This window comes from Balaenoptera musculus, chromosome 15 (genome assembly GCF_009873245.2).
Source record: "Balaenoptera musculus isolate JJ_BM4_2016_0621 chromosome 15, mBalMus1.pri.v3, whole genome shotgun sequence".
In the NCBI taxonomy this organism is placed as follows: domain Eukaryota; kingdom Metazoa; phylum Chordata; class Mammalia; order Artiodactyla; family Balaenopteridae; genus Balaenoptera; species Balaenoptera musculus.
This window is the reverse complement of record NC_045799.1, coordinates 67,103,184-67,123,468: the sequence shown is the minus strand read 5'-3', so window position 1 is coordinate 67,123,468 and position 20,285 is coordinate 67,103,184. Positions and strand designations below refer to the sequence as shown.

The window sequence follows — 20,285 nt, the reverse complement described above, 5'->3', positions numbered from 1 at the left end:
TAGCCTGACCTTCCTGACCATGCAAGACCCATCCTACCTTTCTCTTAGGAACATTTTTCTTCCCTTAGTAGATCCATAGTTCCTTGGGATGGGCATTATCTGTGCCTGATTAATTTTTTAAAGCTCCCATAGACGCAGGAAACATTTGGTAAATATCTACTCAACTGATGGTTGGATTTCCCAGTGGGCTTAATGGGAAATACAGATTGCCCAAGATTGTCAACTAAATGACTATATTAAGTTAAGTCACTGTTAACTGTTAACGTATTTGTCGGAGGAGTTGGGAAGGAAAGAGGCCCTGTTCTGTGAATGGCTGTTCTGTGCCAGCACTGTGCTTTCCCTTCACATATGTTGTTATTCCATTACTTTCCATGCCTCTTTCGTGACAGAGGTTTCAGGATGAACCCTTTATCAGGTAAGGCAATGAAGGCTCATTATCCTTGCTGGTTCCATTTTTGGTGATATTAAAACCTGTTCCTCCAGGTAGATAAAACTGTTAATCTGTTTCCCTGTGTTGTATGTGTCTTTGGAAACATCAGATAGGTAACTCAACCCTACTTCAGTTGATAGGGTCTGCCTTTCACGCTAAACTGATCTACCATCTGCTTGCATGAAAATATCATCAGAACTTGTTTTTCTTCTTGCCACAGGAAGGAGACAAGCGTATGAAACTTCAGAACATGGTCAAGTTCCCTCTGACTGGCCTGGACATGACACCTCACGTGGTTAAGAGAAGCCAGAGCAGCTGGAGTTTGCCATCCCATTGGTCTCCATGGAGACGGCCCTACGGACTCGGGCGGGACCCTGAGGACTACATCTATGACCTGTATGCTGTGTGCAATCATCACGGCACCATGCAAGGGGGGCACTACACAGGTCTGCAGTGCGAGAGGCCGGGCGCCTGTGCTGACGATTCCTCCCGACGTGTTTTGCTTGTGACAGGGTCGCTTTGCTTTAGAACCCCGCTTTCTCTTCCAGCAGGCAGAGTGCCAACTGTGAGGGCAGTTTTCATCCTCTGGTTCTCTGCCCTGAGTTGGATTGTCTGGTCGGGCTCTGACCCAAGCAGGGAATGGTGTGTGCAGATGGGTGGCATCGTCTGGCTCACCCAGGACTTGCTTTCTTGACCTCACCTGCATGACCCGTTTAAGGTTTCGCTCTGCTTCCTTGAGGGCCTAGCATCTCCCTTATTTGGAGTGGTTGTGAACCACTTTTATAGTGTCTTTAACGTGACTTGGAAGGGTTTTTCTTTTTGCTGTATGGTTAAATTTACTTTTTCATTTGTCAAAGCAATAGTGCTCATCGTATGAAATTTAGAGACTAGAGAGAGGCAGACGGAACAGTGCCATCAACCCACGAGATTATCACTCAGAAATAACCCATGAGATTAGTGCTCAAAAAATGGTAACATTTTTAGAAACTGTGATAAAATATACACAACAAAATTTACCATTTTAACCATTTTTAAGCATACGGTTCAGTGTCATTAAGTACGTTCATATCTTTTTGCAACCATCACCACTGTCCATCTCGAGTTTCTTTCATCTTCCCAAATTGAAACTCTGCATCCATTAAACAGTGACTCCCTGTTTACTCCTCCCCCATCCCCTGGCAGCCACCATTCTTTCTATGAATCTGCCTACTCTAGGTACCACATGTAAGTGGAATCATACAGTATTTGTCCTTTTGTGTCTGGCTTATTTCACTTAGCATAATGCATTCAAGATTCACCCACTTTGTATCGTCTGTCAGAATTTCCTTTCTTATTAAGGCTGAATAATATCCCATTGTATGTAGGTAACATTTTGATATATGGTGTTTCCTTCCAGTGTTTTTCTGTAAGTCTTGGCCATTATTTTATACTGTTGTGATTGGTCTGGTGTGCTCTGTTCAGGTGAACCTTTATGGAGCACCTCCTCTGTCTTGCTTGCACTGGGCTGTGTCACATCAGAGACACACTGGAAATGACAAGATCTCGACCTCTGTCTTCCAAGAGTGTAATCAAGTGGTTGGGGCGGTGTAGGTACACTTAAAACGAAAGAGCAGGATGTGTGTTAGGTTCTGTGGTTGAAGTGTGAACAGAGCAGGGGCTGGAGGAGAGTGGTCAGAGCACCCTCCTCCTGGAGGGTCAGGAGAAGCTATTGGGATTAGTAACCTGCAGCCTACACGTGAGGCCCTTATGGGTTAATGGGGCAGACGCTTATTTTTTTTTAAAATAAATTTATTTATTTATTTATTTAATTTTTGGCTGCGTTGGGTCTTCGTTGCTGCACGCAGGCTTTCTCTAGTTGCGGTGAGCGGGGGCTACTCTTCGTTGCAGTGCACGAGCTTCTCATTGCAGTGGCTTGTCTTGTTGCGGAGCACGGACTCTAGGCACGCGGGCTTCAGTAGTGTGGCATGTGGGCTCAGTAGTTGTGGCTCACGGGCTCTAGCGTGCAGGCTCAGTAGTTGTGGCGCACGGGCTTAGCTGTTCCGCGGCATGTGGGACCTTCCCGGGCCAGGGCTTGAACCTGTGTCCCCTGCATTGGCAGGCGGATTCTTAACTACTGTGCCACCAGGAAAGTCCCAACAGATGCTTAATTTTTGTAAATATTATTTTTAATGACCACAGAATATTCAGTTGATGGAACTCTAATGTGATATAACCATTCCCCATTGTTGAACACATATATTGTTTCTGGTTTTTAACTTTGAAGATAACTGATGGACATCTTTGTGTGTAGTCACCTTTTCTGTATTTTAATTCTGTATTTCCTTGAGATTGAGTCTCAGAAATGGAATTATTGGGTTAAGGGCATGCATGCGTGCTGGGGAGGCAGGTAGATTTGGGGGCTTCTTGCTTGGACATCTGTGTGTCGGGGGACTTGATGTGAGGGTCCTCCTGCTGTATAGGTGGCCAGGACTCGGATTTCTGCGTCCTTCTCACTCAGCCTGTTTGGCATGAACACTTCTCTGGGACTTTTTGTTTCTGCAGTTCAGTGGTTTCTGCAGCAAGACCCCAGGGTGCTAGTGATTCATAAAGGTAGGGGGAGGTAGAGGAGGGTAGGCTCTGCCAGTTGGTGTTGCAGTCTCTCTGAGGCTCTTCCCCGGCAGTTAGCCCTGAGAGCCCTGCAACACGGTGAAGGAGCCTGTCGGGCCGCAGACGCCCTCCTTAGCCCAGCGCAGTCACTCTCTGAACCTGCTCTTCCTCGGGAGACAGGGGCCGTGGAGCGTGACAGGACACAGCAGTCTCGTGTTCTCGAAACCCGCTGAGTCTAGTTCTCTCAGCACGCTGCCGGCAGCAGCCACTTGTGAGAGGAACGGTCCCGACCTGGAGTGCGTCTCGTGGTGGAGCCGTTCGGACGGCCTCTACTTGCCCTCGGAAGTACTTGCAAGGACAAAAGGGAGACAGAGGATCTATTGAAAAGTCCGTAGAAGACAAAGTTAATGTTAATTAAATGCCTAAGTATGTTTTACCTCGTGTTTTGGTTTAAGCCAAATTTTAATACTGTATATTGTGTCTTACATATGTTATATTTATATTTTGGGGGGCCACTTGTAAGTGTGTGTGTCTAGTTGGATTTTTGCTTTTGTGGCATTCCCGGTCATATCTGCGTTCTTTGATACGGAGTCACAGAGTTATATACTCAGGGACTCTGAGAACTGAAAGGGACTTAGAGGGAATTTAATTTCACTAATTAGCTGGTGAAGTAATGCCTTTGCCAGCATCACTGCTTGGTGTTCATGTAGCTTCAGCTTTGGTAAAGAACCTCCTGTGTATAACAGTGTTTCTCAGGAAAATATGCGTGAGTGTGTTGTGTGGTTTCTAGCAAGAAATTGTTGCAGGAAATTGGACAGTGCCAGATTTTCACCTGTCATGTTGCTCTTTGTATAGCATAGACTCTGGAAAGTGCCTGGAAACCCGTAACTGCCTTGGAGGCAGTACAAATTAGTGAGAGGAGTATGGGGTAGAAGCTAGACACGTATTCCTAGCTCTGTGACCTTAGGTGAGTAACCTTATTCAAACCTGGCGACCATGTGAGGGAGCCAGAAGTGCTCGTGCCTGCCTCCTGGGGCCTGTTACCGACAAGGGGCTCGGGTATTTTCTGCGTTGTTATCCCTTTCCCGTGCCTAGGCCATACCACTGCTTTTCTGATAAGAACATTTTAAGTACCTCAGCATTGTTGAGTTAAAGATACCTTGTTTTTAAGCTTTCATTTGGAGTGTTTATTTTAATGTGTTCTTTTATTTTGCACTGGTTCTAACTATAATTACATGGTACATGTATGGCTGACTTGTGTAAGGAGGCTAGAACAGTGCTTCTCAAACCATCTGTGATGAGGAACCTTTTAAAAAATTTCTTAAACCTTTTTTTAAAATGTCCAATCCTTCATGAACCATGAACCAACCAGTACTTTTGCAAAAACACAATAAAAATGTCATACATTATCAGATTGCTATGAATGTTTTTAAATGCTTACTTCGTTTTGGTGCTTATCTCACGGACTGGCACCGGTCTGTGAGCCACAATTTGAGTAGCACTGGTCTAGGAAATACTCCAGAAAATAGCGCTGGGAAGAAAAGCACATAGAATTATTTTATAAATACATCATTGACCCATTCATGAGTCCCTGTGCTGCCTTAGTTTCCACACCGTGATGGAGGACAGACCATCCTGAGGAGAAACAGACTGAAGCTAGTACAGGCTGCTCCATCGCCTTCTCTTGGGCGTGTCCCCCCTACAGATGTCCTCCCACTGCCACTGCCACTGCCACTGCCACTGCCACTGCCACTGCCACTGCCACTCCCACTGCCACTGCCACTGCCACTGCCACTCCCGAGTAGCAGCCCCTCACCAGCTGGCTCATTCATCCATCAAGCCTGATGACACCATTGACCAAACAGCTGCTGTTTTACCAGCTCCATTTGCTGCTTGTGTCTCCCTTTCTCTGCCGTCTGGTTCCAGTGAGTCCGCAGCTGCAGACGACTTCCCTCCCTACACTCATAGGTTCTTCTTCTGCTCTTCTTTTTCGGGACCTGTGTGGTATAGCCCTTCCTCTTCCGGGTCCCTTTCGTCTCCTAGGAGTCATACTTAGCGAAATGGTGGTGGCCTATCGAGGAAGTCACTCCTGGTGCCACTCGGGACCTTACGTGTCCTGCCCCCGGGGCCCTACTGAGCCTGTTCCAGCGTTCAGCTGAATATTCTAGCACTCGTTTATTTTCACCCCAATAAATGGGTCTTTTTAGAAAGTGTTGTAAGAGTGTACCTTTCTGGATCAAGCTTATCACACGCCTTGATAGATTCACAGGATGGTGTGGTTCCATGAACACTGAGCTGTGTCCTTGCTGGTACTTCAGTGCTCTTTATTTTTATCTCAGCTTAGAGTTTGGACTGGAGGGAAGGCCGCACGCATTCATGAGCTCCAGTGTTCTCAGTTTGCCAGGGGCCTTCCGTCAGCCATCGTTTGTGCTACCTCTGAGGGAGGCAGGGTAGGATAAGGCTTTAAGCTCAGGGACTAGATAATCCTGTAATGAGCTGGCCCCTGCCCTTCACCAGCTGCATGACCTTGGGCAAGCTGGTTAATCTTTCTGAGCCTCTGTAAAATGGCAGTGATAACAGAACCAAATTTCATAGGATCAAATGAGATGCACATAAGTGCTAAACAAATGTTAGCTACTGCTCTCATTAATATTATTTCTAGTTCTATTGTTTTCTGTCTCTAAGAAACACTAAAATGCTACAGCATCCTTAAAACAGGGTTTCTCCATACTGGTACAGTAACATTTTTGCTGGGTAATTCTCTGTTGTGGGGACTGTCCCACGCATGGTAGGATGTGTAGTGGTGCCCCTGGTCTCTACCCACTAGATTGCACTAGCATCCTGCCCTCCCCACGCCCCCACCCCCACCCCCAGTTGTGACAGTCAAAAATGTGTCCCCTGGGGCAAAATCATCTCTGGTTGAAATCCACTGGTTTAAAGAAGTATATTGTGTTTTCTAAAATTAAAATTAAATAGAATTTCATCCATTTGGAATAGTTTGGAATTTCTTGAAACGTTTTGCCTGAGTGTGATTTGGAATTTGGATTTCTTACCTCTTTCTGTATTACTATCTGCAGCCTTAAAAAGTTCTTGAATTAATTATATGAGCCAAAGACATGGTGTCTGTGGGTCAAGTGGAGTGGCCAGTGCGGCCACCCCGGTGCTGATCACTGGTGGACTCTTTTTGGCAGCATACTGCAAGAACTCGGTGGACGGCCTCTGGTACTGCTTCGACGACAGTGACGTGCAGCAGCTGTCGGAAGACGAGGTCTGCACGCAGACGGCGTACATCCTCTTCTACCAGAGGCGGACAGCTATACCGTCATGGTCGGCCAACAGCTCGGTGGCAGGTAAGGCCCCTCTACTCTTGGGTGGTTGTTTTTGAGAGCAGAAGATTGTAGTTGATGGTCCAGAGAACTTCTCCAGGAGGTCTCATGATTCTGTTGGTTGGATCAGATTAATTCTCATGTTTGCATTTAATCTGGAAGCCAGAATGGCTGCAGTTAAAGGAAATGGGGGTGGAATGTGCCAGCAGCTGTGAACCAGGAGTTCACCTGGAGGAGGCGTGGAGCCTGGCTCAAAGCACGCTCGTGGTGTTTACTTAGGGAGTAAATAAATGAGCGAGGGAGCTAAGAAGCAGCACGGCACACTGCTCTCAGAGTCGGGGGACTGGAAATAGAACTGAGACTTGGCTTTGCCACATTTTTGGTCGGGTTTTATCTTCGAGCATGTCCCACCCAAGCCACGTATTTGTCATCTGTAATATGGGTGTACCGATCCTACCTGCCTCATGGGGTAGTTGTGTGAAACAGATTAGGTAAATGTGCATTAAAGCCTTTTGTAAAGGGTGAAGCACCATTGGAAATCGTTCTTTTTTCCACTAAGATTGGCCTGTTCTGTTAGGGGAGGGATCGAAGGCTATAAAAACATGAGATGGCTTGGATTTAGTTCGATGGGATCTAGCCTGTTGTGTTTAATAAATGCAGGAGCCAGTGCCCACGCGTGATGTTGGTGCAGCCACACACAGCCCAGGCAGGGGGACGGATGCTTCCTAACGCGGAGCTGGAGTTTAGAGAATAGGACAGAGGATTGGGACATGGCAGTGTGTGGTCAGTTATTAATCCCTGCTCCCCTTGAAGCGTGCGAGGGGTAAGTTGGAAGCCGCTGAAAGGAAGCGTCACTGAAGCAGAGTGAGCCCTGCTGGAGTCAAACCCCAGCCAGTACAGCCGTCTGTCCGTAGCTGCTCTTAGTTCCCAGAAAGTGGGAACTCCAGGGCTCTAGTGCCGTCCCTCAGTGCTTTCCAGAGTCTGAGATATGCTCAGAAATGACACCCTCTTGAGGTCTACTCTAGATAGTCATGTGGCTTCATGTTCTCCATTTCCAGAGCAGTTTCTGTTGCTCCAATATATATTTAAGGGCCTCCCTGGAACACACAGGACAGAATGGCATGTGGCCTTGTGTGTGCATGTATGTGTGTGTGTTTATATTAGTATTGTGAAAATGATTTAAAAATTCCACCACACAGGCCAAGAAGATAACAGAACACTGCTGCTTGCTTTTTTTCCTCTGTCAGTATTCCTGCAAGTGCTTAGAACAGTGCCTGGCGTGTAGTGCTTAATAAATGTTTGTAGAATAGATGAATATATGAACGATTGTATCTGTTCCATTCTGTTGCCAGCACTAAGACTCGGACTTGGCCATCCCTGTACTTGGATTTTATTACTGCAAACGTGTGTGAGCGTCTGTCCTTTTCATCCCAACAGGCGACGTTCGAGCGGGCACAGCGTGGGGCTGGGAGTTAGTGCTGACCTGGCGGTGAGGTCACCCGCCGCCCGGGCAGCAGCCCTTGGTGAGGGCGTGTGTGGCACAGGCAGGATTCTGGCCTGACGTCGGCGCCCCCTTCCTTTCCTGCAGGCTCCACAAGTTCCTCCTTGTGTGAACACTGGGTGAGCCGGCTCCCGGGGAGCAAGCAAGCCAGCGTGACCTCTGCAGCTTCCTCCAGACGCACCTCCCTGGCCTCGCTGTCTGAGTCTGTGGAGATGACTGGGGAAAGGAGTGAAGATGATGGTGGGTCTGGGTTTCGGTGACAGATTTCCAAAATGGCAACTCACGGACACAGCACGGGCTCCCTCATGTCGAGGAGCCAAGTCCCAGGAAAATGGTGGGAGAACACGCAGGGGGTTTTAGCGAGTGGGCCGCATGGCTGTGGGTCACCATCGTAAGTAGCATTTTATGTAACAAGGTCATTCGCTCTTCCTCTGTGACCTAGCACTTCTTCCTTCCACTTCGTTGTTTTCCACTTTTTTTTTTTACTCTGTACAGTGATGTATGCTTTTTTTCAAAGTGCTTTTTGAAATCTTCAGAGTAGCTGTGAGGGGACTCAGCGAGGTTGTGGTTTGCCGAGGGCCGCCTGGTGTGTGGGGCCCGGCGTGGAGGCTCACGACTCGCTCAGCTTCTCGCTCAGCTTCTCGCCTTCCCACCACGCTCTCTCCCCTGGAGGGATCTGTGTGTGCCCTTGTGAGTGCACAAGCATCTAGAACAAAAGCTGTTGCCTTTGCATAAAGGTAGTTTTTAGGAATTTTGAAGATAGTCACGGTATAAAAGCTTTGAAAATCTTATAAAAATTGAGCTCCGGTTTTTTGTCTTCAGCTGCCGTTTGAGTAGTGGCGGAACAGCCCTCGGTTCTCCCTGGGACCCCAGGTGGTGTGGGGAGGGTCAGGCAGCAGGGGCCCTGAGAGCTGGGAGGGGCAGGAGAGAGTGAGCTCAGCTTCTATAATGAGGATGGTGACTCATCTCCCAGCAAGTCTCATTCTGTGGTCAGCAGTTCCATCGCGTCTAGTAAACCGCTCCTAGGGGCGATCAGGAGGCTGGAAGAAGAAGGCCAGACGAGAACTCCGTCGCAGCTCCAGCTCTACCCCTGCTTCTGGCTGTTGCTTCTTTTTTTGTAGCAAAAGAGTCTTGGGTTATAACTGTGAAGCTCCTATCTGTAGCTCCTGACATTTTATGAAAAACTGACCAGTGAACCTTGGCTTGTTTATTATTTAGAGGTTATTTTCAACACAGCCTTTAAACCTAGAATTCACTGTTGTTTTAACAGTAAGCCTAGATATGGTTTGGCCCCAGTCTATTTTTAAACAGTGTAGTTGGTGAAATCGATATCAGCACCATCGTCATGCAGTGGTGCTGGGTGGTGCCCACAGAACAGGGCCTATCTCTTAGGATCTCATCCAGACAGAGTTTTATTAATACCACAGCTACAGTATCAAGTGTGTGGAGAATTTAATTTAGAATATTTTCTGTGGAAGTTTTACGTCACTTAAAATAGGAGTATAGTGTTCTAATTATGAATATTTTCCTTGGAGGCTTTCCACTGATTGCTTTCACAGTCAGCGATTACAGGCCCGCCTACCTGTGGCATTGAGTTGGGGGGAAGGCGTTGCGGTTCTGGTGTTAGCTCTGCCTCTGTTTGTGTGATCTTGGGCAAGGACTGCACTGCTGTGGGCCCCAGTGTTCTTAATAAGATGAAGAAGCTGTAAATGAAGTAGCTCACATTTATTGAGCAGCTGTGCAGTGCCAGGTGCCTTGCTGGGCACAGGACTTTTAAGATTTTATATAATTCTCATAGTAGTTCTGTAAGGGTCAGCAAACTATAGCCCACAGGCCAAATACGGCCCCTGCCTTTATTTGTGTAAAAAAAAAATGTTTTATTGGAACACAGCCACGCCCATTTGTTTGCGTTGCCTGTGGCTGCTTTCGCACTAGGGTGGCAGAGTTGAGCAGCTGGCCCACAAAGCCTAAAATATTTACTGTCTGGGCCTTTAGAGGAAAAGTCTGCTGACCCCTGATGTCGAGCAAGAAGGTGGTTTGCTGATCTCCAAGTTAGAATGCCCATATTTTATAGGTAAAGGAACTGGGCTCAGAAGAGTTAAAATCACACGACTACTCCTTGACCCCAGACCCCGTCCTTGATTTCCTACCATCTTAGATGGATATCCTAGTAAGGACATTTTGTAGGTTTAGCTTAACGACACTCTCTTTGCTGCATTCAGGAGGTTTCTCAACTCGACCGTTCGTGAGAAGCGTCCAGCGCCAGAGCTTGTCATCCAGATCTTCTGTCACCAGCCCCTTGGCCGTCAATGAAAATTGCATTAGACCTTCCTGGTCCCTGTCTGCTAAGCTGCAGATGCGCTCCAGTTCCCCTTCCCGCTTCTCAGGGGACTCTCCGATTCACACCTCTGCCTCCACCTTGGAGAAGATCGGGGAAGCAGTGGACGACAAGGTTTCCATCTCTTGCTTTGGTAGCTTGAGGAACCTGTCCAGCAGTTACCAGGACTCAAGCGATGGTCACAGTCGACGGGAGCACAAGGTTGTGGGCCGGGCCCCTCTGGCTGTCATGGAAGGTGTGTTCAAAGACGAGTCAGACACCCGCAAGTTGAACTCCAGTGTTGTAGACACACAGAGCAAAAGCTCAGCACAAGAGGATCAGTTGCCCCCCATATCTGGTCCATTTGATAACAATAACCAGATTGCTTATGTGGATCAGAGCGATTCTGTAGACAGCTCTCCAGTCAAAGAGGTGAAACCTCCAAGCCACCCAGGCTCCCTCGCAAAGAAATCGGAGAGCGCAGCCAGGAGATCCCCCAGCTCCAGGGGCGCTCCTGAGCCAGACAGAAGCTTGCGGAAGGGGAGACCAGTCTTGGCCAGCCAGGAATCATCTCTTTCCAGTACATCCCCTTCTTCTCCTGTTCCTGTAAAAGTTTCTGTAAAGCCCTCCCGCTCCCGAAGCAAAGCCGATTCTTCTTCCAGGGCCAGTGGACGGCATTCCTCCCCTGCCCCCCAAAAGGAGTCCTCCCCCAAATCCCAGGACTCTGTGTCATCTCCTTCGCTCCAGAAGCAGAAGTCAGCTTCTTCCCTCACTGACAGTGCTTCCTCCACATCCACCAAAAAAGCCTCAGGCCCTGCCCTGAGGGGCCCCTTCCCTCCTGGGAAGAGCAGGACTTCAGACAGGAGCTTAAGCAGAGAGGGCTCCAGACAAAGCCTGGCTTCCGACAGAGCCAGCGTCACCTCCAGCCCCAAACCCAGTTCCCCTCGCGTGAGCCAGGCCAGAGCCGGCGACGGCAGGGGAGATGGAAAGCACGTCCGCAGCTCCTCCATGGCCAGCCTGCGCTCCCCCAGCATGAACATGAAGGCTGGTCTGAAGAGGGACAGCAAGTCGGAGGACAAGGGGCTGTCCTTCTTCAAGTCAGCCTTGAGACAGAAGGAAACCCGGCGGTCGACGGATCTTGGCAAGACAACCTTGCTGTCCAAGAAGGTGGGCGGGAGCTCAGTCAAGTCCGTCTCTAAGAGTGCAGCGGATGACAAGGCAGAGAAAGGCTCCCAGGCGCTAGGCTCCCAGCAGCCAAATGTGAATGCAGTTGGAAAAGAGCAGCTTGCCTCCAAGGACCCTGCTTCTGCTAAACATTCCCTGCTCTCCGCCCGCAAATCCAAGTCTTCCCAGCTAGATTCTGGAGTGCCCTCGTCTCCTGGTTGCAGGCAGTCTGCTGAGAAATCCTCAAAAAAGTTACCTTCTAGCATGCAAACCAATGCACGGCCTTCTCAAAAACCTCAGTGATATTTCTGCAATCCAAGTGTTTTATCTGTAAAGATGTTAATTTATTTAGAACCCCTTTCCTCCCACCAAAGCCCTCTATGCTTTTGTTTTGTATTTTTTGGGTCACGTGCCTGACGTACGTGTGTGTGTGTGTGTGTGTGTGTGTGTGTGTGTGTGTGTGTGTGTAGAATTCAATTGCAAATTGTTAAAAGCATCGCCTTATTCTGCCATTGAACCAAATAACAGCCATAGGCAAAGCATTGATACCAAGTTAACTGGAATAATTGCAGACGATACCCTGGACGGTCCCTTTAGCAATTGTACATATTTCTTCCTAGAGAACTCTAATGACTTTCGTTGGACACTAGGGATTTGAAACCTGTGAACCAGTTAAGCTGTCATTAGTGTGCTCTGTAGAAGGATGAATTATTTGACTTGGGTTTCATCTGAGCGGAATTTGTCCTCACTGCGTGTGGATTGTCATGTGGCACCAGAAGCTCTAAAAACTGTGACACTAACAGTGAAACAAACGGAGGGAAGACTGTCGCTTTCTGCACTTTGGCCCCATCTACCAGTCTTTGTAAAGGGCAATATTTTAACACTAATGTTTCTCAGGTATATACGCAGCTAGTCTAGGATGGGTGCACATCAGTGAGAGGATCGAAGAAGAAGGTGGCCTGTGGGTGGCTGTCATTTCTCCTACTGCCACAGATAGAAGTTTTTAGAGGTAGAAATGAAGTCTTTCACCACCTTCATGTCTGCAAAGATGTCTGTACCATAAGCTGTCTTGACCCTTGGGGTATGTCCTAAGAGGTGGCAAATTGGATAGCTGGAAAGCCAGTCACTAGTAGTAAATTTTTTTTTTTTTCCTTGTAAATTTGCTAGCTAAGGTCATTGGGATTTTGAAATGTAGTAGAGCAGTTAATACCTTTGAAAGATTCCTGGGGAAAAAAATGGATTCTAAACTGGATGCATAAATCTGCCCTTTTCCTTCTCTGGTGTTGGTTTTTTCCACGTTAGAAGTTGAAAGCTCCATGCTGCACCGTGTGTGCTTGCCTTTGTTTCCTCATCTTGTAATATGGAGAGGAAAGAAGTTGCCTAATGCCAGCAGTTAGTGATGGTATGTTAGAACGATGTGTGACAAAGTGTTATACGCACACTTCCGGTCCTGCCTGTCAGTCTTAGTTGTGACTGTTTTTCAGGAACTCATTAATTTCTTTTTTGTGCTGAAGATTTAATCTCTTACCCAGAAACTCACAAGCAGGATGGAGCATGTTCCATCTGGCATTGTCAGTGCAAGTTGCATTTCTTGTTTAGGAAAAAAGGGAACCTCACAGAAATCCAAAGATAAGCAAGATTTTATATATATATATATATATATATATATATATATATATATATATATATATATATATAATTTCAGGCTTTTAGGAGGTATTCTGGAATTTTTTGCTTTTTTTTTTCTTCTTTTTCACTTTTTTTTGATGTCAAGAGAGTCATAGTTCTGATTCTCTTTGAATAGCATTTGTCACTTTGCCGTGAAACATAGCATGCTAAGTTTATATGCTTTTACATAGTAACTTTTTTTTTTTTTTTAAATCATGGACTCTTCAGGTTCTTCCTGAACTCTTTGTGCACAGAGCCATTTATAATCTCCCTTTCACACTGCTCTGTGTGAAGTAACTAGAACACATATTACATGCATAGCTATGATTTCTGCATTGCCCTGGTTTTTTTTTTCTTTCTTTTCTATGAATGCCTTTTGGGAAATGTTTCCAGTAGGTTACTTAACTTTATTTTGCTGCTAATTCGAGCATTAGCAGGTAACTTGCAGGTCTGGAGGCCATTTATGTTGAGGGTAGCTGGAACTTTAGACCCTTGCAATGCTTAAGACTTACACGTTCAGCCTGTGAGAGTTACGCTCGTGCTCCATGCAGTTCACTTACTGTGAGCCTGTTGCCCATGGCACTCGACCCTGACTCACCACTTTGCTTGGTGTCCCCGTTTCACCGTACAGACGTCTGGTTTCCCAAAGCAGCCTTACTCTCCCCTGCTGGGCTGTGACTGCCTTCGATCTTGTTGTTGCGTCCAACGGCACATTGACAGCCTGATCCGTGTATAGCCACTTCGAGTTTTCCTGTATCACTTTTATTTCCTAAAAAGATGCACCAAATGTGGGGTTGTCAATATCCGGAATTGAGTGTTTGTCTGACTCTCTTATCTTTCTTTAATAGGTAAATCTCGTTTGAAATCTCCTATCTGAAGCTCTGAAACAGTCTTAGAATCATAGTTTGACTACACAGAGTGTTTTAATAACACTTTTTGGGGGGCTGTAAACAGTTAAGCATTAATTAGAATGTAGTTTAATTTTCACAGTGGTAAGTATTTTTACTCTTTGAGTCCTCCAGGAATAGATTTTCTGTTATGTCTAGTGTCTTTAAAAACACAACAACTCTACGAACTCCATTAAATTTCCATAGGATCTAGAAATAAATTTTCCGTATCTATAAACTGTATGTCTATGGAGTTTAGTTCTTGTTTCAGATTTAAATGGAAAAAAAATCAGGAAGTATTATGGCATTGTTTAGGCATCTTTAGGCTATTATATTTCTGTGCTTGGTAAACAATGAAAACTTCATTCTTAATTATTAGGTTACAACCTTTAAGCCACAGAAAAGGATATTTTGCCCAAAAGTTTGGAGGTGCTCTTTGTGGTGTGAAGTACCCTATGGGAAAATTATTACTTGGTTCAGTTCAGTTCTTTGGTAGAGTTAGTGACTTGGTGTTTTGTTTTTTCTTTTCCCAGTGATGTTTGGTACAGTGAGCTTGTATGTGTTTTGGGGTTAAAAATCACCTGCTGAGGATGGTAGACCTGGGTTCCTGGTTGACAACCAGGTGGACCTGATGAGAGTAGTCATTTCCTGGTAGGCACAAAATAATCACCAACAGTAGCGTTGCATCTGTAATGTTTGTTTGCTTTTTAAAAACTTTATTCTTGATTTCTTTTCTTGTAAACATCGAGTGCACTGAGTCTGTATCATTCCGTAGGACAGCCCTACACCTTGCCTTTGTAATCCCTTATATAATGTGGAAGCACAAAGAAACTGTTAAGCTCATATCGTCTCAAGACCGACTCCCACCTTTTTTGTATTTTCTTATCGTAAAAGCAGCCTAACTGAAAGTAAGTAATGCTCCTCTGGACCAATAGAAATGTGGGAGTATTTGTGGCATGGTAAAGTGTTGTTATTGTCTGTGAGGCTGCCCTGACCTCTTCTGTAATCATTCTTTCATCATTCATTCATTCATTCATTTATTCATTCTGCAAACATTCGTTGAGGGCCTGCTTTGCTTGTAAAGGCAAGCTGAGAGCTTCGAGAGTTTGCTGTAGCTGAGGAGCCCTGGGAGCACAGCTGATGAACCAGGGGATGCCAATGATGTCCTAGATGGAGCGACAGTCCTCCCGAGCAGAAAGATCAAGTGGATCCTGGTGATCGGCTGAGCCTTGTGGGCCTCTTGAACAAGTCTGTTCTGTTCTGGAAACCAAAAGTGGCCTTCTTCATCTTTGGAGACATTTTATTGTCACATCCTCTTTTTCAGACTGTGCTGTCTCTACTACTTAGGGATTGGAAATCCATTACGAAGTCACTTTTCATTAGAATTTGGTCATCCGCATTTGTATGAGATGGATGTGGGGATTTTGGAGGGTGGGTGGGGAGAGAAATTGTCATCCCTCTAAAGTACCTGTCATGAAAAAACAGGAGCAGAATGTGAAGGAAACAGGTGGCAGCCTTTAGGAAAAAGGGAACAGAGAAGAGCTGTGAACAAAGCTCATTTTTTTTCAAATAAACATGCTTTAAAAAGTAGATTGACATCTGACGTTAAATTTCATTCTGACAAATTACCGAACAGCTGAAGATACTGTTTCCTGTGTAGGTTATAATAATTATTGGATGCAAAGATAATTAGCGTTTCCGGGTTGGATTTTTGAGATAGTATGCAAACCATAAGCACAGTTTCAATAAAACGTCTTCTGTGAGGCGCGTTGAACTTTGTATTATTTGGAATTGAGAGGAGCAAAACTTGCTGACAAACCAGTGCCTATATCATAAACATAAACACAAAAAATAGCTGTTACTGTACAGGCTGTCTGTCTGCAATTTCACAAAGGGTATGTTGTTGCTAAACCTGACTACATATTTTGGGGGGAAATCCCATGCTTTTATTTAAATGAACACTCAGTCTCATACTGCCTTTTGATCAACCCCCAAAGTGTTTTTGCAGCTGCGTTTTGAGCATGACCAATCATTTTTCCCCCAAGTAATGAAAATAATTTTGCATGGCCTCCATCTAACCCAGAAAGCATGCTCTTACTACCTATGCAAGCAACTAATAAAAAAATACAGACTACTTACACTCAACGTAAGTTTAAAAAAAAAAACAACACAACTCTTAGATTATGGAGCTCTATTTTTAAATTTGTACTTTTTAAAATGTGGCTTAATCAGTATCAAAGAACATGAATGATTTCTTGCTTTGCACTTGCCGATTTTTTTTTTTTTTTGGGATCATTGGCAAAATTGTATGTAAAATAAGTTTTTTGCAAGCAGGAGTAGAAATGGGTATGTTGAACACACACTGGTTTATATACTGTATTTAGCCGGAAGATTTTCCTGAAGTATTTTGTTCTAAAAATAACCTGCCATTTTCTATAGATCTTAATTTTTTATATCTTCTAGGGTTCCATTGTGGTCACAAGGGAAGAATGTGGCTTCTAAAACTGCTAACAATTTTAAAACACTTTTGTAGAGACTTGAGCTGTTCTGGAAAGCTTTGGAGCTTCCCAACCGCTGGTCACAATGAGACTAAGCTGTGGAGTTTACAGTAGCGTTGACAGTGGTGTAGGTTCTAGAGCCCTCTGACATTCGTCTAAGACCGGTGTTTCCCAATTTGGGGGAGAAGGGAGATCCATAGCAGACTGGGGAGGCTTTTTCAAATCTCCCACGTGTACTCTCCCCAGGATTCTGTCAAGCCTCTTCTGAATGACTCGTCTGAGATTCTGATAGCCAGTGTTCACTAGACTCTTCTAAGGAACTTTTAAAAATGCCTGGGTCCCACTCCCAAGCTTTTGATACACTTAGTATAGGGGCAGGTCCCAGGAATTACCATATTTATATTGAAAGCTCCGAGATGTTTCTAATTTGCAGTCAGAATTGAGAACCACTGTGATACACCCTCCCTTTGCTGAGAACGGTGGCGAGAATCACTGCCGTATGAAGTACTCAGGAGTGACTCAGATTTCTCTGTTGCTTTGGAGAGAAAAGAAAAAAGAGATTGAGAGCTACTGATTAACCTCCCGTTTGAAATAAGGGGGGCCTTTCTGATTCGAGGAGCTTGGAGCTTTGTGTGTGCCTCAGCACTGTCCGTCTGGTGGGAACCGGTGGTCCTTAGTTTCCTGGAGCAGGCAGAGTGCCCCATGGGTTTGCCTCCTTCCCAGAGCCCTTCCCCTGGATGCCACAGCAGGGCCAGACCCTTGCGGGAGTAGGGCGGTCACTCTGAGTTAGAAAATGCTGAAGTAAAGCCTTCAATGGCTTTGAAAATCCTGTCCCTGATTTTGATAGACCGATTGTCACCTTGTAGTAATTATAGTAGCAAACCCTAGGCTGCCGCCCAATTTCCTGTTTAGCTCACTCTCTACTATCCAGAATGTAGTTTCAGGAATTTTTTTGTTTTTTTTTAGTTTAAAAATGAATGTGAAGCATTTTATTTGGGGTCTTTTTTTTCGGGTAACCCTTGGTATTTTTTCATGTAATTAAAAAATCAAATAATATTCATCCAAAAATTTGGCAGTACATGTTACCTGTGGAGGCAAATGAAATTTAGTTTTAATCTGTGGTGAGCTGAAGGCACTACAACATCTTCAAAATAAGCTGCTGTGCTTCTCAGGTGGTTTCTTCCTGTTGAGCATGATGCTGCCTACAAAAAAAAGAATTTACCTGGTGTTTTCAACATTTCAAGGAATAATATATAAGTAAAAATCCAAGTTGGAAATGCTCCTTTAGAAGGGCCACCCGGAGCAGTGATACCTGTTGTAATGGTGAAAACGCAATATGAAATTTCCTAGGTGCTATTCTCAACGGTGAGGTGTCATTATACCAAATGGGGAAGGCAGTGTTTCTGCAGCTGAAGTTCTCTTTGTAGGCCTTTTAAATATGCATTTATGTTCCCTATAGTTTTGCTCACCAACTGTGCCTCTCACCACTGGTTAAAATTGAATTCAAGCCCCATTACAAAAATAGTTTCTTGATTGAACTCTTAAGTTTTTACACTGGAATTTCTATAGTTGTCTTAAAAGCTGCATGTCATATCGCTGTGTACAAAATGCTTTGGTGGTGTTCATGCACCATTCATAGTGATTTGTGTATAATTTTCTTCTTTAGTTGTACAGTAATATGGAAGGCAGGATGTCTTTCCTTGAGGCTGGAAACAAAGTGTATCATACATTTTAAATTATTTTAGAACAAGTGCATGAGATGTGTCACTGACTTCTGTTATTTATTTGTATGTTTTATTATTCAAAGTGTATGCACTTTTAAGAAGCAGAATTTATATTTTTATGTTTAAAACGTTTTATTTCTGGAACAGCAGTTGGTTATATAGTATACAGTTGGAATTAAGAGAAAAGTGGAAAATGTAACAAAATATAATAAATTTATTACATGATGCCCTCTTCAAGCCATATTCCTCTTTCTCCCCCTTGCCAACCTCTGTATTTTTGGTGTTAATTAACCTTGGAAATTAAGCAGATACTTGTACTACACTGATGGATACAAAATGCTTTAAAATTGTAGTGTTAAGTGAAAAGTTACAGAAGGATACATACAGATACTCTATAAGTAAAATTTTAAAGCAAAAAAATCACATCCGTGCTTATTTAATTTTCACAACCAAGGATTAATATAGCCATTTCCTCCAAGATGCAGTTTGTCCTGGGCCATGGAACTGGACAAGAACTCACATTCTAACTCAATTCCAATGGGCTTTGTATTATTTCCCTCTTCTACCAAACTTTTAGGATGGGAGGAAATAACAGTATAAAAGGAACCATTCTTTTCTGGGCCCTCTGTTGCCCCTGATATCTTCGTTTTCAACCATCCTGTTCTGATAAAAATTTCCAGGTGGCAAAAATTTACCACCTCTCAGGACGGGACTCCCTATTGAGGATGTCACATCACTTATGACTACTTGGGGGCACTAGAGGTCACCATTATCAAAGGTATTTTAGAAGTCCAGCCTCCAAGTTCTTAGCCTCTGTGAAAATGCTTATTCAATACGAGTTGAGGAGCATTAAAAGTGAGCAAGGGTTTCAGTTTTGATAAGCCTCCCTGGCGTTGGCAGGCTCTCCTTCTGTACCTTTCCTTTGTTTAGGAAGATTTCATAGAGGCCCACAGTGTACAGATCCAGTTCCCAAGACATAGGGACGCAGGGTCAGATTCCTTCGGAGAGCGGGGAAGGGAAGGCACAGGGTGGAGGATGGCGCAGTGTGGCCCAAGGATGGTCAGCGCCGGCCTCAGGGTTCCAAATCCATAAAAGGTTGTGTTGGGGAAGGTGCCCCTTTAACTGTCTTATTCAGAATTAAAGTCCAAGTTTCTTCGTTTAGCAACGCCTCCTGTCTGGAGATAGGACCATACTCCGCGGGGCTTGCTGTCTAGTCAGGGGTCAGGTTGGTTGGTAGATAACAAAGATTTCAGTGTGTGCTGCCATGCCTTTCACTCACTGCTCCTCCCTCTAGGCATCTCCCACCCCACCGGCAGCCACTTCCAGCTGTTCTGCTCAGAAACCTTGTCTCTGAGATGCCCCAGGGCTCATTCCCTTATCTCCTATGTCTTTGCTCAGATGTCAGCGTCTCAGGCCTCCCCTGGCCACCTTTTAAAACACTGCAGCCAGCTTCACATTCTCTCCCTCCTTACTTTATTTTCTTCATATCACTTAGTGCCAACAACCACAGTATCTATACAATATATATGCAATGTATACTACATACCTGTGGTATATATGCTCACAGGAGGGCAGGGCTGTTTGTTCAGCTTGCTGCTCTTTTCCCACCACCTAGGAGAGTGCCAGGCCCACGATAGTTACTAAGTAAATATTTACTAACTGCATTAATGGATTTGCTTGGGTAATCCACTTAGCCTTTCTGCCTTCCTATCTAGAAGATGAAGAATGATGGTACTTGCATCATGGAGTTGTGAGGGTTCAATGGGAACGATGCCTGTAAAGCATTCAGCACAGTGTGTGGCGCAGAGAAAGGGCTTAGGGGATGGGGAGGGGGGGCTGACCCTGACCTTCCTGGGAGCTCTACAGAGGAGGGGACATTGGAGCATGACTCATACATTCCAGGCTGGGGAAACTGCTTGTACTTTCTGGAAACCCCAGGAGTCCAATCTTCCTGGAATGTAGGGCAGGAAGGCAGGACGTAGTGGATGAAGGGAGAGGGAGGTTGGCAGAGGCTTCATCTAGCAGGACCTTTTTTGACCTTACACATTTGTCCTGAAGTAAATGAGAACCCAGGAAGAGATTTTAATTTGGGAGAGAGATGAGATCCAGTTTGTGACGTAGCATGGTCACCATGGCAACGATGTGGCACCAGCGAGCCCTGGTTAGGAACTTGTTGCAGGAATC

At 45.1% G+C, this 20,285-nt stretch overlaps 1 protein-coding gene across 2 annotated transcripts in view; it reads left to right on the top strand.

Moving 5' to 3' along the window:
• USP31 (ubiquitin specific peptidase 31) overlaps positions 1-12,954 on the top strand; it is a 69,080-nt gene extending 56,126 nt beyond the window's left edge. Inside the window, exons 13-16 of one of the 2 annotated variants that reach the window (XM_036825477.1) lie at positions 651-876; positions 6,208-6,366; positions 7,931-8,083; positions 10,066-12,954. In XM_036825477.1, the coding sequence (XP_036681372.1) occupies positions 651-876; positions 6,208-6,366; positions 7,931-8,083; positions 10,066-11,627 (2,100 nt within the window). In that variant the 3' untranslated portion in view covers positions 11,628-12,954. The remainder of the gene's footprint in view (positions 1-650; positions 877-6,207; positions 6,367-7,930; positions 8,084-10,065) is intronic. The other variant, XM_036825478.1, reaches the window with a different exon arrangement.
• The last annotated feature ends 7,331 nt before the right edge of the window (positions 12,955-20,285 follow it).